At 38.3% G+C, this 25,207-nt stretch overlaps 2 protein-coding genes across 12 annotated transcripts; both read left to right on the top strand.

The window, feature by feature from the left end:
- The first annotated feature begins 1,593 nt into the window (after positions 1-1,593).
- myt1a (myelin transcription factor 1a) lies at positions 1,594-17,263 on the top strand. Of its 11 annotated transcripts, none has more exons than XM_053482830.1 (23): positions 1,594-1,690; positions 6,798-6,889; positions 7,535-7,589; positions 7,777-7,807; positions 7,932-7,994; positions 8,095-8,330; positions 8,420-9,424; positions 10,092-10,223; positions 10,492-10,582; positions 10,694-10,816; positions 10,931-11,145; positions 11,296-11,486; positions 11,580-11,804; positions 11,974-12,128; positions 12,244-12,306; positions 12,701-12,769; positions 13,103-13,180; positions 13,444-13,527; positions 13,789-14,010; positions 14,310-14,401; positions 14,493-14,596; positions 14,846-14,989; positions 15,494-17,263. In XM_053482830.1, exons 1-23 carry the CDS (start codon positions 1,666-1,668, stop codon positions 15,635-15,637), a joined length of 3,639 nt encoding a protein of 1,212 aa, XP_053338805.1. In that variant the 5' UTR covers positions 1,594-1,665; the 3' UTR covers positions 15,638-17,263. The 11 variants fall into 11 exon arrangements, with proteins under 11 accessions (XP_053338805.1, XP_053338808.1, XP_053338804.1 ...); XM_053482833.1 differs by having other exon boundaries at positions 10,089-10,223; positions 13,118-13,180; positions 15,497-17,263; XM_053482829.1 differs by having other exon boundaries at positions 10,089-10,223.
- A 565-nt stretch (positions 17,264-17,828) lies between these two features.
- On the top strand, positions 17,829-25,143 carry pcmtd2a (protein-L-isoaspartate (D-aspartate) O-methyltransferase domain containing 2a). The gene is made up of 6 exons (XM_053482177.1): positions 17,829-18,042; positions 19,309-19,620; positions 20,244-20,346; positions 20,457-20,628; positions 23,254-23,377; positions 23,636-25,143. The coding sequence occupies exons 2-6, from the start codon at positions 19,314-19,316 to the stop codon at positions 24,061-24,063; spliced, it is 1,134 nt and encodes a 377-aa protein (XP_053338152.1). The 5' UTR covers positions 17,829-18,042; positions 19,309-19,313; the 3' UTR covers positions 24,064-25,143.
- The last annotated feature ends 64 nt before the right edge of the window (positions 25,144-25,207 follow it).

Here is a 25,207-nt window from a genome sequence, read left to right as displayed (position 1 = left end):
CTAGCCTAGTTATATACAGCATATTTATTCAGTATTAAAATTGTTCCCTTGGAATTATAAGGTTCTCTCTGCATTGTGAGCGAATAAAAGAGATTGAGATTCAAAGTTTTGGCACTTACACAAAGCTGTGCCTTGCCAATTTATTCTACAAATAAAGTGTTGAAAAAAAACACAACTAATTATGTTAATAAATTCTTAGAGAATAAGAACATTTCAATAACTCCATTTTGACACAAATGTCAGATAGAATCTTATAATTTCAAGAGAACATATTTTTTTAATTTATATTCAGTATTTTTGCTCTTATAAATAAATTAGTATGATTATATGTACAAAAACTACATACATTTGACTATACTATATACCAAATTATACTACTAAAGTTTATTAATATATTAATATACTAGTTGTATACACACTTACTTTTAAATTACTTAGGTAAAAACAAAAATCATGTGTAAGGCTTTTTCTAGTGCTTTTCTACAGTTGTTGTGGATTGTGGGGGTTTCTTCCTTCAGTCTCCTTTTCAGGAGGTGAAATGCAGGCTAAATTGAGTTAAGGTCTGCTGATTGACTTGTCCAGTCTAAAATCTTTTTACTTCCCCTAATTAAGCCCGTTGTTGTGTTCACAGTGTTTGACATTATTCGTAATTGGATTGGATGCATTTCTCTGTAAATTGGTAGACAGAATGTTTCTCTCGTTTTTCCGGAATTCATTCTTTTCCAGAAGCAGCACCAAGCCATGACTTATACCATGCGAAACAGATGAGCTTGTATGCTCTGGATTATGTGCAGATGCTTTTTTTTCTCTCTCCATATCTCAGTCTTTGCATCCCTTTGGTAGAGATTAACCTTGGCTACAGATCTTTTGTGACTCACCTCAGTATTTCTTTTGCAAATCTGGTCCCTTGATTGTTACCGCTGTTGGGTGTTTTGCATTATGTGGAATGGCCTTAGTGTTTCTACTCTCAAAGTTTTCTTTGAATGGTGTATAGTTGTCGCTTCACCAGTGCGTTGTGGAAACTGCTGGTGATGTTGCTGAGCCGCTGTTTTGGCCTCTTTTATCACCATGTTTCTGACTACACCTGCTGTTACAGTATGTGCCCTGTATAACAAAAACAAAAGGATTGGTTATGCTGTTCTAATACTTTTGAATGGGTCTGTAGTTTCAGTATAGCACTTTAAACCACAGTTTAAATTTAATCAAATTTGCAAGATCTCTGATTTGCCTTTTTTTTTTTTTTGCTATTTATTTTTTTTAATAATTATTATAATGAAACATATTATTTTGGAAACTGAATAGAGAACACTGGTGAAACTTTACCCAAAAGTTTTCTCTGCAACTATTCGGTGGGAGTTGTGACAGATGAATAGAGAAGTGGTTCCCCTTTGCCGTATGTCTGCTTTTGAACAGAGCCAGCCTGCACTCTTTTGTTTTCGTTTTCAATGGCCTTTGTTTGCTTGTTTGGGGAGCTCTCGAGTTTAGGATGCATCTGATTGGCTCTCCTCAAGGACAATGATGACGTAGGAAGGATCTGATTGGTTAGCTCGGTGAAGTCTTCCCAGTCCGGCAAGTTTTTCTTCAAGTTATACTTTCACTCAGGAAACAAAGTTGAAGGAGTTTCAAAGCTGTAAGAGTGCGAGGAGAGGAAAAATCACAGCCAAGATGAAGCTGTGTAAAACTTTTCTCGGTGAGTAAACTGCTATAATCTTTTAACTTTTCCGTTTTAACCGTATTCGTGCGCTTCCGGGTTTGTAACAATGCTTTGGTGTGATTTGACAGAAATGATTTCGATTCATTCTACACTACACAGGAGCAGTCATTAACAAACATATAAGCAGAATTTTGCCACATAAGAAAATAGAGATTTTTTTCTTTTGAATTAACTATGTCTGTTAATGTGTTATGGTTTTTTTAATAAGCCACATCAACAGTTTAAAACAATAGATTGATATTGCAATAGTTCACAGCGTCGTAGTGGCATTTTTTTTAACAAGATGCATAGATCTATTTTTTTAAAAATCCTGTATACATATTTAGCTACAACTATATAACTTTATCTGTCTGCCTTAGACAGAGTCTTAGTTGTTTTTTTTTATTTTACTTTCACAACACAAATGACCGTCCAGACATTTCACAAACAAAGGAAACTTTTGTTCCCAAAGGGGATTTTGTGTCTCAGCTCTGTGGGGACTTCGGTCCACTGTTAAAAAGTTTGTACGAGGGAGGGACTTAGATCAGTCCATCTGTCCATAGAGAGGGGGGGTATATAGGGCTATGGGCTCCTTATTCGCTCAGCTGGCACGTATGTAATATTTATACACGGTGCCTGGCCCTGAGAAACAGACTGCGAAGTTAATTGTATGCTGGAGCAAACACGGCTGTCCATCTGTAGCAAGGTTTAGGATGAGACCGGGTTGAACTAAGTTCCAGCTGGTAACCGAAGAACTTTGGCCCGATTAAATATGCAGGAACATGCTGAAGAGGTCACGAGAGATACTTTTCCCAAAAACTTATATATATTTCGAAGCACATAAAACCCTAGTTTACAACAAATCTTGTTTAGTTTTGTTTTTCTTGTTGTTTTATTCTCATCTCGCATCCCTGCTACACTTACTTCTCCTCATTTCTGACACTCTAATGAGATATCAGAATTTGCTCACACCTTGGACTGAAATTAATATAAAAATACATAGTATTATTTAATGTAAAACAGGCATTAGTGATTACACCAGTGAGTTCAACATATAAGCATAATCGCAAGAAGCATTAAATAAAATGTTCCAAAGTGTATTTGATTATATTTCCCTGTCACTGTGCTTTATTCGTGTTGCTAAATCTAGGTCTCCTATGAATAAAATGTATTACTGCGCATGATAAAGTAGTTCCAGCCTCATGTTTTTTAAAGGTCGCAAACCCCTTTCAGATGAATAAAAAACATATACGCATGCAACATTGTGGTGGTACATCTAATCATCTTCTGGTAATTTGGTCAAAATGTTCGTTGGTGATGGAAACGATTCAACTTTTTTCCTCTCTAGAGTGAACAGTCGCGCAGAGTAATGTAATATTCCAATTCTCTGTGCAGCATTAGAGGAAAAGCAGTACAGACTGCGTTGCAATGATGCTTTGTGCCTCACGGGAAGCTATTGTTGAAAAGAGCTCCTGTCCAAGGTGCTGAAATAACTTGAGCTGTCTACAGTACTGAACTTAAAAAAAATAGTCTGTCTCAGCACTAAAAATACAACGTATACAACGTAATACAACAAGGTTTTATAATTATGGCATTGTAATCATAAGAGAATGATGTGTGCATGATTATTTCATATCGTATATGTGTTTTTACAATATTTTATAATGTAGTAATGTCGCATTAAAAAAAATCAGGTCAAAGACAGTTCTCGAGATGTGTTTATATAAGATTTTTAATGTGTGTGTGTGTACGTGCGTGCGTGTATGGGGGGTATGATAGAGTCCACCCCCTCCCGTATTGTACAATTTACTATGATGATGTCACAGCAATGGGTAGAGGAGGGGTGAACAATGGGCCTTTGAGCTAAAGGTAAGTTCATATTATTCTCGCCGACAAACGATATATAGAAATGTTTTGACGCCCATATGGTCATATCCATGCGACAAAATTGGGTATAAACGACCAAAATTCTAATACGCAGAGGTTTTGGACGAGTCCTATTCGGATTATTCACGGTTTGTAGCGGTCAGGGCTTTTATGAAAAGGCGAAGAGGAACAACACTGAAGTTACAGCTACAAAGAGCAAAAGGCCGCTTGCATCTCATCGTCGGGAGGAAAGCAAAGCCTGCGGTAATCTATTCCTGAAATGCGGGTTATGAATGCTAATTGTAAAAAAAAAATGTTTGCGTTTTAGTCGGTGGTTAATCTTCTCCCTATCCATCGCGCTCGGTTGTTGTCGTCTAATGGACGCCGGCTCCGTAATCTTTTAAAGAGACATGTTTCGACCTGGTTTTCTCCTGCCTCATTTTTATTTTTTAAGCAGTATGCTGAAGTGCAGTAATATATTTTGCGCTTAATAAAAAATACCGGGTTATACCATAATACCGACTTGCTATGCGCTGTCTACCTAATGAAGATGTAATTTGAAATATTGTTTGTGTTTAATCATTATATCTATGTGTCGGAGAAGTCAGATTGTTGGTTTGTTGTGTGCTACTTTCGGAGAAACAAACGGGCCTGAAATAGCTACTGTCAGAGAATTTGTTCATGATGTGAGCAATGTGAGATTAAAGTAGATCCAAGGCATCAGAGACAACACAACCTGGTGAAGTTTGTTCGGCTTCGAACACGTTGTTATTTGTCTGTAATGTGGCTTCTTTATATGATGCTATAGAAATGCATATGACCAACAAATAAATACATTTAAACTGCTTTCCATTGGATTTAGTAATTTTACAGGATTTAGTAGACTTACTTGTTTTTTGATTACTTAAAATGTTTACAGCACTTTTTCAGGCTATGTCTCTATATGAATTATTATTTCAAATTGTTAGACCTCCATATTCCAGTTTGTTAGACCCTTATTATTATAAATTTTATTATAGTTAATAAATTTCACTAGAGCTACTCTTTATTTTATATCTAGCGCTTGTAAATGAATGCATTTCACTGCATCGTGAACATAGGTGTTTTCATACTAAATGCTCGTTCTGGTTATGTGGTTATAAAGTAGTTATGATCAGATTCGTGTTTCCATTAGGATACTTGCTCATCTCCACCATGTTGGCTTGGCTTGCAGGCCTAATGGACCTTTTTTATGTCGGAATGATAAAAGTAATTTAAAGGCCCATGGTGCGTCTATTAGCCTACTCTATTGGAGGTATATCATTTTGTACACTATCTTATACTTGTCTGGAGTTTTGGGGATTTTAGGTTCATAATAAGACACTCGTTACTTTTTTCCTGCATGTCTGTGGCATAAAATTGCCAACCATTTGATTTCTTTTTACACAGCGACATGACAAAGTAGTATACAAAAAAAAAAAAAAAAACCCACCGGGCTATTGCTCAGTTGTTTAGTATACTGAATGAACCGGAAGTGGAATCAGGGCGGTTTTGTGTCTTGTATATAATAATCATGTAAGTGTCAGATCCAGTTTGGCGACTCTTATGAGCCGTGAGAAATTATTTTTTAAAAAGTTTAAAGGACAAAGTGTGTGTGTGTGTAATGGTGGTATATTTCTCTGGGGATACCCCCCACCCTCCTCCATGAGAGCACCAGGTGCCAGCAGAAACCAAATCGTAGCGCTACGTAATAATGGCCGAATGGAACAGCTGGCTCGCGCTCGCAGGCCAGTTCATTCACAACACACGGAACGCTTTCCATTCAGAAGTGCGCGTGCACTAGTTGTCCCCCACCCCCCACCCCTCCCGGAGAGGCCACGCCCTCCCTAACGACAACCCGGAAGAGTCCTGAACTGTGTATTAGTAGCTGTATTTAGTATACATAGCTATCGAATATGTTCCCACTGAGAAATATCAGCCCATGTAACTTAGTGGGCAATATTTCGTTAGATAAGGATGCTTTTCATACAACACTGGGAAATACAGTTTACTCAGCATGCTTTTTAACTCTTTGAAAATGTGTTAACATACTCATCACTCTGCTGATTTTTATTACTACGTAGAACCTACAGTTAAGAAGTAGACTCTGTAGACAAGGTTGTAGTGTGCCATCTAAGAGCCAGCTAATGACTGTGATTTATATATAAATCTCAAATCATAAATCTTAGGTCATGGCAGACATACATGACAATGCCTAAAATTGTTTTATAGTTGCATAATCTCAGAAATCCAGAGTTTTTATTTAAAATTTAAATTGTTGTTAAATGTGGGTTATTATAGAATGACCCTGAAAATACTGGGATATTTGACGATCAGTATTAACATGGTATTCTGATGATGAGCAGGTTTAAACACTTATTGTCTATCAATTAATAATGTACAAAGGTAGGAATAACTTGGAATATAAAAATATTGTTAAATAGAGTACTTTAGTAGTTTGGCACAGGTTTTACACCGGATGCCCTTCCTGATGCAACCCTCCCAATTTATCCAGGCTTGGGACCTGCGTTGCATCCAGTGGCTGGGGTTTGGCCACCTGGGCCTTCCTCATAGCATGCGAGAAACCTACCATTGAACCACCAATGCTCCTTGGTCGTTATAGAATAAATTTATAAAATGCTACCTTTTGTGATCTGCTGGTCAATCTTATTCTTTATCTTACAGGTTACTGTAACCCATAGCAATTATTAGAAAGTTCATATAATTTTGGTATAAGAACAAAACATTTTGTTGATATATACTTTTTGTAGTGGAATACTGCAAAGTGCCTGTCTGGAAGGTTACCTTACATGTCTCTTTCCTGACCTCCTCAGAGACTTAGTAATCAGGAACCCAAAGTATATACGAACTGTAGTGCTAGCTGTTAGAACAGACAAAAAATGCTTTATTTCAGGAGATCTCAAAGGAATAGAGAGTGAAATAGTCACCTCTAGTCACAAAGACACACAGACAGTGACTCTTGCTTACTGAAGAAACCTTTAAAGTATTAATTTTTAAGAGAAAATTTCCAAAGTTATTCCTACTTTTCTATATAAGTTTGAATGATAATAAGTGTTTAAGCCTGCTAATCATCAATATACTATTCTTAATGTATTTGATAGTCAAATATTCCAGTAATATAAAAGACTTGTATTTTGTACTTGGTTGTGTAAATACTACACAATGTGACATAATATGTTGCCCATGCTTTTCCCTGTAGAGAATGAGTTCCACGGGCAGCTGCTGAATCAGAGGTGGACAAAAGGGGACCGGATCAGCAGCTGGGAAAGCAAGAGGAGCAAAAGAATAAAAGTGAGATATAGACAGGCTTTTATTATAAATATGTGGATGTGGATGTCTCTTTATTCCCCCAGGATTGAGCTGTTTCCTTTTTTATTTGCCATAATGGGAGCTATCATGCAGTAAATAACCTGGAGTTATTTTTCTTACTCTTTCAGTATTAAGTGTTACAACTTCATTGTGATCTAATATTTTTAACCCATACTGATTTTGCACTGTTCTTTCTATTTAAAATTATTATTCAGTTTATTTTCCAACTCCCTTTTTTTCCATCTCATTGCTTTCCTTGTGCACTGAGTATTTTTTTTTTCTTATGCTTTCTCTCCCACATCCTCCTCCTAATCCTCTTGCTGGGTCATGCTGTTCATCTCAAAGGAACTTATTGGAAGTGTATTATTGATTTTGCTGTTTCACAGAGTTTAAAGGATACACTGAGCTATCTAGTTACTTTAGCGTTTCACTGCTTACCGAACATTAGATATTTCACAGAATAAGGACAGAATAGAGATCCAGTTACCAAAAAATATATGGGTTTAAATGGCTGTAATAACAACATTAACAAAATACCCAGAGAATTACACAGTAAAACAGTGAAATTAGAGCAAAAATGACAATGTACACATGTAATGCAAACATTTATATGTTCTTGTACTCTAGATGAGCCAAGACACAGAGGAGAAAAGGACACGGACCCGCTCAAAAGGCATCAGAGGTGAGGATAGTTCACTTTGTAACATGACACTGAAAAACCAAAGACATATCTTCGATCTGTCTAGCCTATTTATGTCAAACCTGCAAGCTACTATATATGTGTAATATGATACATGCATGTCATGTGATACATGTGATAGATCTTTTAGTATTAAAAAATAAGGAATCTCTTTCTTTTTCTATCCTAGTTCCTCTTGAGCTTGTGGGGCAAGAATACAGGTATGTGTGTGTTTTTCTTTTTATGGTTTGCAGCTTGTTTGTTTTTCTGTAACGAATTTAAATGAATTAGACATATTAAATGACTATTACTGATAAACTAATGTTTATGTTTTCATATTATTAGTTGTCCGACTCCAGGGTGTGATGGTTTGGGTCATGTCAGTGGAAAATATGCCCGACATAGAAGGTACCATTAAATAAAAAAATAAGCCAATATTGACAATGTCAAATTAATCACTATATGTTGCATTGATACTAGTAACTGTGATGGTCTATACGTTCCACAGTGCATTGGGTTGTCCATTAGCAAAAAAAAGGAAACTCCAGGAAGCAGAAGAAAATCAGTCAGTCTCTAAGAAGAGGCCCAATCCCCTGAAGCTGGCAATGGATGATGGTTTTAATGCAGACAGTGATACGAACAGTGAAACTGAACCAAAGGACGAAGCAGTGGAGTCTGATGAAGACACGCCAGAGAAAGAGGAAGAGCCTAAGAAAAATGATGATGCATCAGAGCCATTGGCAGGTAGGAGGTTCTGCCCAATTGCTAATTATAGTGTTCTTGTAATTCCTTCAGTGTTCATGCATCTAATCATGCACATGATGTTTCTACAGAAGTAATTTCACAAGAGGAATCCGAAGATAAAAACACAGCAGTCAAGGACATTTCTATTCCAGCAACTGAAGACGAGTCCAAAAAAGAACACCTTGAGCCTGAAGTGACTCCCATCCAACAAGTGACCGTAGAGACTGAAAGCGAGGAGGGCCTTCAAGTTGCTGCAGAGATCCAGGCTGGAGAGGAAGAGGAGGGAGATGGAACAGAAGAGATGACGGAAGAAGAAAGAATGACTCAGCACCTAAAAGCCACTGATGATCCTGTGCAGTTATCAGAAGAGGATGGCGAGGAAGAGGAAGAACATGACGAAGAGCATGAGTCTCAATGCTCAAGTCAGAAGAACAATTCAGACCACTTGTACTTTAGTGGAGACTTCAACAAAGTCCAGGCCAAAGAAACTGATAAGAAATTAAATGAACAGGAAGACGATATTGATGAAATGGAAGAGGAGGAGGAGGAGGAAGAGGAGGAGGAAGATGAGCAGGAACAGGTAGAGCCTAGACACTCCCCCAGCACTGTAGCCACCAGCCTCTCAGCTCAGGTATTAGAACCAGATGCCAGGATGAATAGTGACGAGAAAACAGACACTCATTTAATCGAAGACGAGGAAGCAGAGGAAGAAGAGGATGAAGATGAAGAGGAGCGAGATGATGTATCTAATAAAGCCTCGCCCACAGTGGTCATAGAGCTGCAGTCTGATGACGAGGAAGAGGTTGAGGAGGAGGAAGAGGATGAGGGTGAGGATGAAGGGGAAGAAGAGGTAGATGAAGCAGAAGATGAGGAAATAGACAGTGTGTCTCACAGGTCCGAGGTGACAGACGAGTCTGAGACGTATGACATGACGCGGGGAAATCTGGGCCTGCTAGAACAGGCCATCGCACTGAAGGCTGAGCAGACAGCACGCAGTTCTGAGGAGAGCCGATCTCCGGAACAGCAGAGCTACCACAGCGCCGATGAGAGGAGCAGCAAGATGGCTGAAAACACACCACGCAGGGGATATTATGGTAAAGGTACAGTCAGAGAGCAAAATTGTCCATTCTCTCTGAGTCTGAGAGGTGGCATTTCTCGCTACTCTGTCAACCAAAACATTGCTAAACAAATTATTCATATATGTGAGCTCTTGAATGTAGATGAGAGTAGTTAGTGCTTTCCTTTGAGTATGTTCGGCTGCACTGAGACATAGCTTTAATTGTTTGACTTTATGTGTCTTAGATGAAGCATGTACTGGTTGGAAGCCATTATATAATAAGGGACAGGTAGCTTGTCAAAAAGTCTACTCAGTTACTACTATGTTGTTCAAATAACGTACGTATACTGAATATTATATATATTTTTATGATATATTGCTATATTTTATTACTGAATATTTAACCTCTTTAGTTTCCTGGACTTCCCAGACTAACATACCTTACTCTACAAAGTTAAGGGTTTATGCTGTTTGTGGTGGTGACCTGAAGGTCTTGAATTTAAATCTTATCTTTAAATTCTTATCTTATCTTATTTGCTGGAGCATTTCAGAAACACATCCAGCGTTTTTAATTCATTGAGCGAAAGTTTTTACATTCTACATCATTGTTTTTAAATTATTTCACTACTATGTTTGGACAAGAGACCTTGATGTCTGTTTGTGTTCTGCTTTTTTTTCTTCCTTCGCTAATTTTAACATAGAAGGATCCAGATCAGAGAAGAAGGAAGTAAAGTGTCCGACCCCAGGATGTGATGGGACAGGTCATGTGACTGGACTGTACCCTCACCATCGGAGCCTTTCTGGGTGCCCACATAAGGACAGGGTACCGCCTGAAAGTAAGTACAGGCTGCAGGGTTTATTTTATTTTATTCATATTTCAAAGTAAAAACAACTTAGAAATGAATTTGTGGATAGTTAAATGTCCATATTTTAGACAATTCAGGTTCATGCTACTATGTTTTTGACCCTTAAAATCTGGGGGATTGTTTTTTTTTCCGGTTTAAAAAGTCTGATGCCTATTACTATGTTTTTGAATGTATTGTGTAGGTCTTCCGCTAGACTTATTTCATACTGATTGTGACATTTTTTCCACCATCTGCTTAGTCTTGGCCATGCATGAGAATGTGCTGAAATGTCCAACACCTGGGTGTAATGGCCAAGGCCATGTCAACAGCAATCGTAACACACATCGCAGGTACTATTTTCCAGTATGTCAATCAATATTATCAGTGAATCGATTCGTTCACCAATCCTAATAAACTGTATTTTTCACATTATTATTATAAATTTCTTTTTTTTATTTCAGTTTATCCGGTTGCCCAATTGCTGCTGCAGGGAAACACTCAAAGAGTTACGAGAAGCCATCTCAGACCCAGGCTTCAGTCAGTGAGCAAGCTGTTGGCAGCTCAAACTCAGACAGAGTACTCAGGTGAGCTGTTTAAAGTTGATTTCTTCAGTATACCATCGTTGGATCATAAAATCAAGTATAAAAAATAGGATTATCAAGTGACTTGATTAAAATGCTTTTTATAATCATTTCTAGGCCCATGTGTTTTGTGAAGCAGCTGGAGATTCCTCAGTATGGTAGCTACAGGCCTAATGTGGGACCAGCTACTCCACGCGCCAACCTGGCAAAGGAATTAGAGAAGTACTCTAAGGTGTCCTTTGACTATGCAAGCTTTGATGTGCAGGTGTTTGGGAAGCGCATGCTTGCCCCAAAGTTGCCCGCCACTGAAACCTCACCTAAGGCCTTTAAATGTAAGTTTGCCACTCTTACTGAAGCAGCCTATATTAACCTCCAATGGCAGTTAACAATGTAGTTCAATGTAGTAGATTTTTTAATTCACAGTAGATTTTTGTGTCTATGCGTGTCACTATCTTGATTAACAGCAAAACAATTCCCTAAAGCTTCCTCCCCGAACCAGAACTTACCAGGAGGCTACACCAAAAGCAGCTCTTCCTCCACCTCCAGTGGATACGATTATACCCACGATGCCGAGGCTGCACACATGGCTGCCACTGCCATCCTTAACCTGTCTACACGATGCTGGGAAAGGCCAGAGAACCTCAGCACCAAACATCAGGACCAGACCAGCAAAGTAGACATATTTCACAGTACACAGTAGTTCTTTCAGATGCTCTAGAATTTTTTATATAATTTATTTGCATTGGTTGATTTTTTTCACAATTAGGATATGGATATTGAAGTTGATGAGAATGGCACCCTAGACCTCAGCATGAAGAAACCCAAAAGAGAGGGTGTGAGGTCACCCGATCCTTCTTCCTCATCGTCATCTTCTTCACAACAACAAGGAGTCACCTCACCTCACTCTGGCCACACCTATAAAATAGAAGAGTGGGAGGGGCCAATAGACTACACGAAGACTACCCGACAGAAAGAGGAGGAGCCCGAGGAGGTTAATGTTGTTCTACGAACTTTATCATTAATAATAATTAGCTGTTAATAATAATAGATGTCAGTAGTTACAATAGTACAAACAACAAAGAATATGAGGAGTTGGTCCTTTTGAAAATACTGTATCTTTTATCTTCTTTATTCATTGTGGCTCATGTTTTAACTTACAGGTGGATTACACCACTCAGTCTTATGCCTCTTCTGATGGTGAGGATGATGATGTAACACAAGAGGCTATGGAGGACAGGAAATACCCTGGTGAAGTTACCACTTCCAGTTTCAAGGTTAAGCTCCCAACCAAGGACGCCAAGAAAGAGCTCCTGCTGTAAGTCCCAGCAAAACCAGAATAACATAGTAATCGATGGGTCTGAAATTGTTATTAACTAGACATTAATTAACAAATTATACTGAACCATAACACCAGCTTAAACTTTGTCCAGATGTCCCACCCCAGGATGTGATGGCAGTGGTCATATAACAGGAAACTATGCATCTCACCGCAGGTATAACCCAAACTATATAGTGCTTATTAATCCTACATCTGTTTTTCAAAAAGCATGTCTTTCTCTCTCTCTCTCTCTCTCTCTCTCTCTATCTCTCACCTTAACGCTGTACTAAAACCTTTTCCATTCCATCTCTGTCTGTCGCACATATGAGCAGCATAAATAAATGCATCAATAGCATGCATTTCTTTTATTTACTCTATTACTATTTCACTAATACTACACCATCCATTGTGGATGTTCGAATGCACATGAGGTCGGGCCAGAGCAGAACCAAACCCGAACCATGCTTGCAGATTTATACCAAACATACAGAAACGAGTTTTCTTTTCAATCTTGCACTTAACTTTCTATTTTCTCAACTTTCTTCTTCTGCCCTGCTTCCTTCTTCCAGTCTCTCTGGGTGTCCTCTTGCTGATAAAAGTCTGCGGACCCTCATGGCTGCCCACACTGGTGAACTCAAGTATGTCTGTGCTGATCCTCACTCTAATGAATCCTTGCTACACTGCTTTTACTGCTTAGCTGTACTGTACCCTGCTGTTTCTACTGAATATATCTTTTATATACAATCTAAATATTTTCTGACTGTGTCTTATTACCTTTTCCTGTGTACTGACTAAACGTCTCAGATAGGCATACTACCGTAGCTAGTCACTTGTGTTTACTCTAAGAAGTACTGGCATCCCTTAAATGATATCAACATTAAAATGTTCATTAAGAAAGAATAACATAATGATCAGAATTGTTCATTGAAGTGTTTTTCTAATAGTTATATTTTAACTGCACTGACCTATAGCTTTTTGACCTCCAGATGTCCCACCCCAGGCTGTGATGGTTCAGGACACATTACTGGAAACTATGCTTCACACAGAAGGTAAATCGCTTTAATTATTCTCACAGGAATCTACCACAATCTGGCAAATTATTTTTACGGCTAGCATAGAAATCCTGGTGTTACAGAATACTCGTTTAAAAATTCCACACATATGATTTTGGTGTTTTTTGTTTTTTTTCTGTAACCCCGTAAATAAGCTCTCACTGGTTATTTCTCAGCAACTGGACATGATACAGTAATAAACTTGGTGTCTAAACTGAGTGTATTAAATATTGAATTAATACATCATTTGGTTTTTACAGTTTGTCTGGATGTCCTCGTGCAAAGAAGGGAGGAGTGAAAACAACCCCTACAAAAGATGACAAAGAAGATTCAGAGTTGATCAAGTAAGTTATTTTAAAGAGAAATAACCACATCACCATCATATAAAAATAATTATGCCTTTTTTATTGTGCCTTAATAAAATAATCACAGACTTTTTTAAATATACAGTTTATAATATATGTTTATAGCATTACATTATGTTGAAGTAAATGAAGAAAAATATCAGACAAAACCTACAGACCATCAGACAAAAGTTACTTTATACCGTTAGATGCACCAATTTTTTGTAGGTATTCTTTAATAATGTAAATGTCTTCGTTCAGGTGCCCAGTTCCTGGCTGTGATAGTCTGGGTCATATTAGTGGGAAGTACGCCACTCATCGCAGTGCCTATGGGTGTCCACTGGCAGCACGCAGACAGAAGGAGGGACTGCTGAATGGCACACCTTTCTCCTGGAAGTCCTTCAAGACAGAGGGTCCCACCTGCCCGACTCCAGGATGTGACGGCTCCGGCCATGCCAACGGCAGCTTCCTTACTCACCGCAGGTGCGACACATGAATATAATAAATTACTTCATTTGAAATTAGTGATACATAATAAGCTTAGACATTATGTAAATGTATAGTAATGCATATTAAAATATTACATTTTAATATATATTTACTATATTAAACATATTAAACATTAAATGTTCCATTTGTGGCTTGCACTCTGATATAACTGCTATAGTATCAGCACAGTGAGTCATAGAAAGACTGTGTTTGGAATATTAAGGGTGTTTTAGTCCTGTCCTTAACAAACTGAACTATTATGTAATTTTATTTTTACACCTATATACCCACAGCTTGTCAGGTTGTCCAAGAGCTTCTGCTAACAAGAAAAGAGCGAGGTTCCCTGGGGATGACTATATCAGCAAGAAATTCAGGGCAAGCGATGGTAAGGCATGAAGAGTATGAACGTTTTGGGATAGGTGGTATTTTTAGCGATCCATCCTACAGCTATCATAATGTGCTTTATCTTTTCACAGTTCTAGATAATGATGAAGATATAAAGCAGCTGAACAAAGAGATCTCTGAGCTCAATGAGTCAAACTCTGAGATGGAGTCAGACATGGCTAACCTACATACACAGGTCAGTTCATACTGAGTGAAGGCACTGTCTGAGCTCTTCATCCATCTGCATGTGTAGATGTCTACCGAAACAAACGCATCCAATAGCATGAATGTTGTAAAGGCTAGAAATTGAGCATTCATGAACAATTATATGTAAAATCAAAGTGTCATATGGTGTTCTGTTGTTGAATATGACTGTTTTTGTTACAATTCTTTTTTTTTAAATAATTGTCCACATTGACTTATGGCTGTTGATGTACTCTTTTAGATCTCATCCATGGAGAAGAACCTGAAAAATATGGAAGAGGAAAATAAACTAATCGAAGAGAAAAATGAAGCTCTGTTCATGGAGCTGTCTGGCCTGAGCCAGGCTCTTATCCGTAGTTTGGCCAACATCCGCCTCCCACAGATGGTGAGTATACTAGTGATCTTCAGTGCAATATGATGTGTCATTTCAAACACATTGCATACAAAGCAGAGATTCTCCATACTGTCCACCACCTACTTTATCTAAACCTATTATTCACCGTTCTAAATATCTGTTCATTTGACAATAAGGCCTGGAGATTTTCCAATATTCAGTAGAATGATGACATCATTGATGAAAGATTAGTGATAACATCCTCAGGATGAAAATGCAAGTCCACTTATGTTATATGGACAATAAGAGCAGCTCTGGTTCTTCCATCTGGTGTCAATTCAGTAACACTGAATTAACATCACATTGACAGTAACCGGAAAAATTCACATTATGGTCTTCTAAGAATGCTTGCACACTTGTAGTCATGTTGTGTATTTTAGAAGTGGAAAGATTAGGATTTGAACTAAATGAACTAAAATGAAGGAAAATAAATAAAACACTGATTGACAAGATTGGAGATTAGTTGCCCTTTGTAACTGTGACATTACTGTTCAGCAGGAGCCCATCAGTGAGCAGAACTTTGATACCTATGTGGACACATTGACCCACATGTTTAGCAACAAAGAGTGCTATCAGAACCCTGCAAACCGAGCCCTGCTCGAATCCATCAACCAGGCCGTCAAAGGCATCGAGGTGTAACCACCAGCTGGGATCAAACACACAGCAGGAAGGAGCGTGAACACCACGAGCATCATGAGAACACCAGAACACACTGTGGCTTGTAAAACAGACCAACAATATTTGCGCACTGTTAAAGGACATTCAGGTTTTGTATGTGATAATGAAGAGCACAGTGAGGCCCTGTGCAGTTTAAAGAGATGGACCAAATTTGAAAATCCAATCTTGCTGCTGTACCATTGCAACATGACCCAAAAAGTCAGTTGGGCACAGTGCTTAATGTTTTTTTTTTTTTTTGGATCGCATCTTATTAGTGACCAGCTCACATCTGTCCCAGTCTGCCTTTCTTACTCTTCTCAGCGAATGGAGGTTCTCATGAACAAGCTGCCAGAGTGTATACATGTGTGTGGGTGTGTGTGGGTGTGTGGGTACATATATGTGTGTGGTCGACATTTGATGTCTACAGGTACTTTTAGGATTTCTGGCGTCCCCTTTATGGCTGATGATTAGACTGCAGCACTGCTGTTGTTTGTATGATGTACGATGATGTTGTCTCCTGTTTGGTGGAAATTGGTTCCCGTCCCATTTAGAAATGGTCATAGTATTTAAAAAACATAGATATCGCACTTCCATAATAGTTTGTAGTTTTGTTATCTTATTGTTAATGTTATTACTATTTAAATTTGATCATTGATATGTTTAATTTATTATTTATTCATGCTTGAGTGATTATTTTGTTTGTTTATTTATTTGTCATTGTCTATTTAAGAGCTTATTTATTTTACAACCACAAAATTCTATAAGCAGCTTTTTAACAGTCAATATAAGGAGAATAGTTGCCCACTTGTATTGAGACAGGCAATATTTAAAAAGAAATCCACTGCAAGTGTTTTATAAACCTTCGTATTTATTTCAAAGATAGAGATTTTTAATCTCTTTTTTAAGTGCAAATATTTTTTAGCAATTTTTATATTATTTTCTAATATTCACTTTTATTTAATGAGTTTTGTTTTCCATAAAAGTATTTTGACACCCTCAACAGTGAAGTGGGTTGAACAGATACAGTATGATGTATTTATTATTATTATTATTATTATTATTATTATTGTTATTATTTATGTAATATTTAAGTAAAAATCGAATGATACTCTTGTTGCAATATTTATTTTGTAAATGTATCTGTGTTAGTGACTGCTGCATATTGATAGACCTTTGTTCATCTGTCGGTGATACAATAAAAAAAGAAATTCTATCACCTGCATCACATGATCAAAGATGCCTTTGTTTTTGGGAACGCAACAAGGTGACAGAATTGTGTGGTACCAGTGTGGGTAGAGTAAGCATTGTTGCTTTGCACCTTCAGGGTATGGGTTCGATTCCCGCCTCAGGTCTGATTGTGTGGAGTTTCCATGTTCTCCCCGTGCTTGGTGGGCTTCCTCTGTTTACTCTGGTTTCCTCCCACAGTCCAAAGAGATGCAGATTAGGCTAATTGGCATTCCCAAATTGGGGTTGCCACCCCATCCAGAGTATACCCCATCTTGTGCCCTACAGTAAGTCTCCTGGGATGGCCCCCAGAGCCCCCCCGCTACCCTGCATACAGGATAAAGCGGTATAGATAGTGAGTAAGTATTGAGATTTAGAGCATGGTTTCTCAAGCTAGTTTTTGCTGACCTCTGCTGGTCGAACAAGGAAACTACCATGAAGATATTCTTTACACCATTTTCTAAGTGTGCATGATTGTACCAGTTACTGCACTTTTAGTAGCATAAACCGAATACTGTTTTCTCTGCATGAAGAACACTATTTTCTTCTTTTGCTTCTTTTAATGTTTTTTTTAAGCAACTGAATTGACATATGTGAATGATAAGAAATGAAAATGTCTGAATAATATCCAGATGTGTAAAGTTATCATTTGTAAGAATTTGTGGACTCAGTGTTTCTGTATGTTACAGGTTATTGTAGGTGCTAGAGTTATATATACAGTGTATCAGTATATGTGTGTGTGTGTGTGTGTGTATAAATAGACATGGATTAGATTAATATAAAAATATACCTATGTACACTGCGTGACGTCACAGCTAAAGCTGTGTGTGTGTATATATATATATATATATATATATATATATATATATATATATATATATATAAAAACCCATCTTCAGCTGTGACGTCACGCAGTCAGCTGCTCAGTGTTTACATCCAGAACTGTTGCTGTGCTGAAGGTTTATGGATGAAGACGCCAGGCTTATAAAAGCATGCAGAGGTTTAACAACACGACAAACGCGCGGTAAAATAAGCGTGACAAACATTAGATCGGTGATGTCGTGCTGTTTCTAACGAGGCAGGAGATTTTTGGCTCAGGAGCAGATTACCTGCGAAACAGCTTTCTTTTCTTCCAGACCGACTCTGCTTCTATCTGTCTGGAGGTGAGCAGAAAATGAACCATTGTTGTTGTTATTATTATTGTTATTGTTATTATTATTAATCAGACGGTATAGTGCAGGACTGAGATATTAAATTACACAACTACGAATTCTAACATAAACAACCCTGCGTATTGCAAGAGGTCTTTTTTGAACGTGTAACTTTAATTCGGCTCGCACATATACCGTACGAAACAGTACGAATCCCGGAGCGCAGTTACCATAGTTACCGCAGATGGCCTTCCAGGTTATTATACTACTTGGTAAAGTAGTGTGATGTTTTGGACCTAGCCTTTAAAAAGCAACACACACATGGTGTGAGCTCTGATTGTGGATGTTTGTTTTGAGCATTTTGTCGGGTGATTGGTGGACATCCGTCTCAAAGGCGCACTTTTTTATTTTTTTATTTTTTGCAATAAAGTCTCTTGAGGAAAAAAAAATAGCTTTTCAGCGACACCATGTGAAAATTCATGGGAATCTGCAATGTTGTGCTTTCAAGCTGGGTCAGATGATCCAGATTTATTCATTCATTCATGCATTCATTTTTTCACCCATGCATTTTTTTTTGTGAACTGCTTTGTACATGTGAGGGAACCCAAGAAGAAGAAGAAAAAACACAAAAGACCTCCACACAGACAGAAACCTAAGCCAGGGACTTACAGTACCTGCCACCCTGAGTGAGATGGATGCCATAGTACTTTTTCTGTATAAGAAAGCACACTGTGTATCTAATACTTTTTTTTTTTTTTTTTTGCAAAGGTTACGAGTTCTCTAGTTCCTCTATATTTTTATAAGAGAAGGATATGGATAGCCAGGGATGATGACTTTGTATGGGGCTTTACATTTATGTTGTACAAATCCGCATAAAGATTCACTTTGAAGATTCACCCAGAGAGGCAAATAAAAGAATGCTTAAAGGGTCTAGATTTTGCTTTATATATATAAAATAAAAATAAAAATAAAACAACTTTTCAAGGCAGTGGTGTCCAAAGATATCTAGAAAAGTCCAGCATTTGGTGCAGGTATTCATTCCAGCCAAGCAGAAGCCACACTTGAAAAGCCAAGCTAAACTGCTAAAAAGTTGGATCAAGTGTAGCTTTTTCTTGATCAGAATGAAAACCTGCACCCCCTAATGGGCCTGTGCAGATACGATAGGACGCCTCTGCTTAATGGCTTGCTAAAAACCCTTCAGTAGCTACATGAAACCCTTAGATTAAGTTTCAGCACCTCATAACCCATTTTGGTTTCTAACATTGTGTTCTTCCTCAGTAACAATGGGAGGTGCAGTAAGTGCAGGAGAGGACAATGATGAGTTGATTGACAACCTGAAAGAGGCCCAGTACATTCGTTCAGAACTGGTGGAGTGTGCATTCCGGGCCATCGATAGAGCCGACTACTACCTAGATGAGTTCCGTGATAATGCATATAAGGACCTGGCCTGGAGACATGGCAACATCCACCTGTCTGCACCCTGCATCTATTCAGAGGTGATGGAGGCTCTGGACCTACAGCCTGGCCTGTCATTCCTCAACCTGGGGAGTGGAACAGGTTACCTAAGCACCATGGTGGGCCTCATACTGGGTAAGAACCATGAGGTTATCTGTCAAATGGAGGAAGGTGTGAATATGTTGCATTACCTTATCATGGTGACTAAGTAAGAGTGGCGTACATAAAAAAAATCTTTTAAAGCTTAATAGCAAATGTAAAGTAGTATATGTGGTTACTGCTGCTAAGTCACACATTGGTGTCATGGTAACACGGCCCAGAAATCTGGATCCATAGGAACTTTTCTTTGTCTGAAATTTGATTTTTTTTTTTGTTTTATTTTATGATGACTTGGAAACTAACAACAGAAAATCAAACAATCAAACTTACAACCACTCAGCTTTTGTCTTCGGAGTCATTTGGAATTAGTAGTCTATCAGAATCAGTCCAGAACAATGGTTGCACTATGGAAGGAAAATAACTGCACCTTGTTCTGTACATTATGAAATGTTCTGCATTTTTGTATTAAGCGATTATAGCACAAAGTCTTGCGAAATTAGAGATTTGTCAATTCGATCACAAAATACATTTTTGCCTACGGATCCAGACTTTGGGCCACCCTGTATATGTAAAATAATACCATATTTACAATAACAAGGTTGTAAAAGCCATAGCAATACAGATGGTTATGTTTATTGACTAGCTGTTAAACTGTCTAGGTCCTTTTGGTGTCAACCATGGCGTTGAACTCCATGCAGATGTCATAGAGTATGCCTATCAGAAGCTGGACTGCTTTATCAAGACAAGTGACAGCTTTGATAAGTCAGTATCCATGTGCTTGTTAATCTCTCTTATGGGATTATAAATAAGATCAAACAGAGAGCATTGTTCTGGTATTATTCTAACTGATTTTATTGTATGGCGTGCATCAGGTTTGAGTTCTGTGAGCCATCATTTGTAGTGGGGAACTGTCTGGAGATTGCCCCAGAGAGCCGACATTATGACAGAGTGTACTGCGGAGCCGGGGTTCAAAGGGAGCATGAGGACTTCATGAAGAGCCTTTTAAACGTTGGGGGTATCTTGGTGCTCCCCTTGGAAGAAAAGGTAAGCAGATCTATCATGATGTCAGACATGCTTTCTTCACTCATTTAGACAAAAGGTACAGCAGACTGTTTACAGGATTAGAATCAAGAGTTGTCATTCTGCGGAGAACCATTTATGGAAAGACCTTTTTACTATTACATATATAAGAAGATATCATGTCCAGTGCTCTGCTCATTTAATTTCAATGTGAGACATGTGAAGTCAAACGCTGATGTTTTATTCAAACGAGTAATTACACACAAGGTGCTTCAGTTTGTCCCTGTGGCTAAACACTTGACGTGTGTTTTGATTGGAGAAAACCTCTTTAGAAAGCAAGAGCTTTTAATTTATGAGTGTAGTGACTAATGAATTAGTTTGTGAACTTCCTGGATTCATATTTGATTGTACCACACACGTGTGTTAGAAGTGTAAATATCAATACTTAAATGGTTACTTGAGTTGCTTGCTCACTAATCCTCGAACGATTTATATTAGATATAATCTGCATGTCTTAGGGCCCAAGCACTATGACATCAGCACAATGACGACATTACTGACATCATCGCCATAGCTCTGATAATGCTGTTTTAATAGTGCTGCTGTCATAAATGTGTAAGGGCCCCCTTGTTCTTCTAAGGATTATTTTTCCCTTTTTAGGGCCCAAGCACTATGACATCAGCCCTATGTCGTCATAGTGTGTAAAGGGCTCTATTGTTTTCCTAATAGGATTATTATTGGGGCCCAAGCACTAGTGCACAGGGCCCTCTTGTTTTTCTAAAGATTTTTAAAAAAAAAATGCTTAAACACTCATGAAATTTGGCAGACAGGTTGGAATCTGCTGCCATCAGGATGCCTGAGAGTCTGGGCCCTAGGTGGGGCTTGGGGCCCTCAGGGGCCCTCACTTATAGCTCATAGACACTTGCACGCGCAACTTTCGCTGTGCATGTCATGGGCTCAACTCAACAGGAAGTTGTTTATTGTGTTTATTCATGTCATGGGCTCAACTCAATAAGATATCTTGGGTCATTGCAAAATGCACATTTATGACATCAGCCCTAATAAATACAAACACACTACACATCCTACACACATATCCTACACACATATCCTACACACACACCCCACAAAAAAAAAAAAAAATGGAGTATGGTGTGAGATACTTCTAAATAAGTTACATAAATATCTGAAATCTGTGTTATTATACAGTATATTGCACTGTGGTACTGTACACAACAATATTGCACATATATTTATTGACAGTTAGAATGATGTTTAACTGTTCATGAGGTAGATTGCCTGGGGGAAAAAACTGTTTTCGTGCCTGACTGTCCTTGTGTTCGGTGCTCTATAGCGTCGACCCGACAGCAAAAGGTTAAATAGAAGGTGGCTTGGGTGTGAGGGGTCCAAAGTGATATTCCGAGCCCTTTTTCCAGGTTATGCGGTGCACCTGGGCGGCTTTGTTTTTTTGGAGGTCTTAACAGGCTCAAAAGGCACACGTGGTGTGAGGTGCACCTGAGTGACCATGGCACAGGTGCTTGGGCCCACTCATCGTTGCTTTAAATAGCACTATAGGGTGCGCAGGACCCTCTTGTTTTGCTAAGGATTTTTTCTTTCTACCTTTTTCCAAACTCATTGAAAATTGGCAAACAGATCGGAATCTGCTGCCATTAGGATGCCTGAAAGTCACGTGGCCTGAGGGGGCCCTCAGGGGCCCCCACACGAGATTTTGCTGCATAGCTCATACACACTTGTACATATGACCACGAAACTCGGTACACATTTAGCATCTACACAACTTTCACATTTAAAAAAAAATTTTTTATCAAAAACCCGATGGATTTTGATATACTCAGGGATTGAATTTATACGATCGCCACCAACCCGGGCCCATGTGATCTAAAGACATTGAGGATGCAATATCATGGAGGGATTTTTGATATCTTAAACAGGTCAGCCGTGACTATGCCTTAAACTTATGCTAAAAAGTGATTAATAACTTCCTGTGTGGCATTATATTGAGTGACATTATATTCAGTGACACGTATAGTGACATCATAGTGTGATGCTTTTTTTTTCCAGCAATTGCTGCACACGTACACATTACAAATGTTAACACTCAAACACACACTCTCTCTCACACACACACATAAACACACTCATACATCACATACATACACTCACATCTCTTTCTCTCACACACACACACACACACACACACACACACACCAGCTTTTGGAGGTCTTAACATAAAATTCCTCCTATTCTACACACACATCACAAATGTTTACACTCACATCTCTCACTCCTACACACACACACACACACACACACACACACGGTTGACAAATATTTAGGGCTCAAGCTGACATCAGCCCTATTACATCATATTGTGTGAAGTTGTGAGGCGCACCCAGGCGGCGATGGCTTTTTGTAGTTAACACGCACAAATAACACACAGATTAGGAGGTGCACCTGGGAGGTGAAGGCGCAGGGTGTTTGGGCCCACTCATAATTCCTTGCAACTATATTTTCTTTTTTGTTTTTACAACAAAACAAAACTAGATACTATATTGGAAATTAGTGTAAACAAAGTTCTCAGTCAATATTTAATTATCTAATGCTTAAAGCAGTTTTTTTTTTGTTTAGCTCACGAAAATTACTCGGACAGGGTACAACTCATGGGAGACAAAGAAGATCATTGCTGTGTCCTTCGCACCGCTTGTGCTTCCAAAGCACAGAGAAAACGGCAAACCTAGAGCCGTACCACTACGTAAGTAAATCCTTTGCTAAAAGCTAAGATCCAGTTACTACCCGTCTTATTTTGCATCCCCATGTCGCCTTCAATTTCTCCCAAAAATATTGGATTGGCCACTCTATATTGTCTATATTATATCTACGGATTGGGGTTCCATTCCTGCTTAACACGCATGGTTGCAGCAATAGGCTCCAGTTTTTGCTGTGAATTTTGCCAGGGTGAAGTGATTACTAAAGATAATTTTTTTTTTTTGTGTGTGTGTGTAAAATGCAGCTGCCATGTTTGAAGTGCGAAGCCTCCAGGACTTGGCTCGCATTTCCATCCGGCAAACCCTAAAGAAATCCGTGTCCATTCCATGGCCTCTTCCTCAGAAGGTGGGATCCAGAGGAAGGTCTCATCTGAAACAGAAACGTGAACAACGAGACTCCACCCTGCTAACCAACCACTATATGTTCATGAGTCGCCTGATCCCCAGAGCTATAGATGACAACAACAACCAATCAGAGTCAGAGGATGATGATGACGAGGACTGCGGGGGCATTTGCCAAGGCATGGGTGATGAGCTCGGAGAAGGTGTGGATGGAAGGAGGAAGGAGGCAAAAGTTACAGAGGCTCCTGTTAACTTCCTGAGGGAGAAGATCCTCAGTCTGCCTCTTCCAGAACCACTCAAGACGTACCTTCTATATTACAGAGAGAAGTAGGGCATCAATCTACTGAGCTGACTTATTTCAGTTCATCCAGTAAAACTAAAATGTCCATCTGTTCCTTCTTAGACATGACTCCTGCCTTGTTGGAAGAAATGGGCGCAAATTACATTTTTTTTAATGGCTAAAACAATCAGCATGGTTAGCTGGAAGAAATTATCACTTTTTAATATCAGTGAAATAGACTCTTGATTAGAGGTACTGAAATATCTAAACCACAATCAGGAATCTGAAACAAATAGACTATGAAATATAAAAAGTATGTCAACTATACTGGTATGGACCTGCGATGGCCATCACTACAGATTTTAACTTCCAGCATTTCCTTAAATATACAGTACAGTACAAAACAATTCAAACAACACAAAAATTGAGGACTCAGTAACGCAGTGTTTTTCATGCCATCTTTATTATTGTGGAATAAAAAAAATGTTTAAAATTTAATTACTAGTTGCACTGCACTAAATTAATGACTAACTGCCTACTAAATCACAAAGTTTGTATTGCATTTTTTTGCCCTCAGAACATGCTCTTACTTGATTAATTACTTAGCTGCATTTACAATTCAATTAAAAAGCATGTCTGAAGGTTTTTTTTTTGTCCATATGCTACGTTTTCATTTTCACATGTTTTGTTTATTTACATAATTATTAACTTGCAACATTTATATTAAAACACCCTGTTTAAGATCACAAAACACTACTCTAAATTATACATAAAATAATAGATAAATATCATGGGTTTGTTATATATTCCTGGGAAGGAAACTGTATATTTAAGTCATAATGTGTATACAGATGTGAGACGTGATTAAAGGTGCGAGGCTGACCATTCAATACATTAAATGTTTTCACTTTGTCAGTGGCACGCTTTTGATGCTGAGCATTGATTGATTGTCCAGTCTTGAAAAAGTTGCTTGACTATGCTACTCCATTAAAACTTCTTTAACGTTACAATAGCTACACCTGAAAGAGTCAATGACTGATACTAATGTTAAATAAATATACATTTAGGTTAGACTACAGGAGCCAAATTTCTACTACTGTTAATACTACCATTACAAATGATGTGTGTTAAATTGTGAGGAATTGTGGTTGGGTTTATGAGGAAAAACAAGATGTGTATCTATTTGTTTAGAAAA

This window comes from Clarias gariepinus, chromosome 22 (assembly GCF_024256425.1).
Source record: "Clarias gariepinus isolate MV-2021 ecotype Netherlands chromosome 22, CGAR_prim_01v2, whole genome shotgun sequence".
Classification (NCBI taxonomy): Eukaryota; Metazoa; Chordata; class Actinopteri; order Siluriformes; family Clariidae; genus Clarias; species Clarias gariepinus.
The sequence above is the reverse complement of the archived record's forward strand: the minus strand, read 5'-3'. Positions and strand labels throughout refer to the sequence as shown.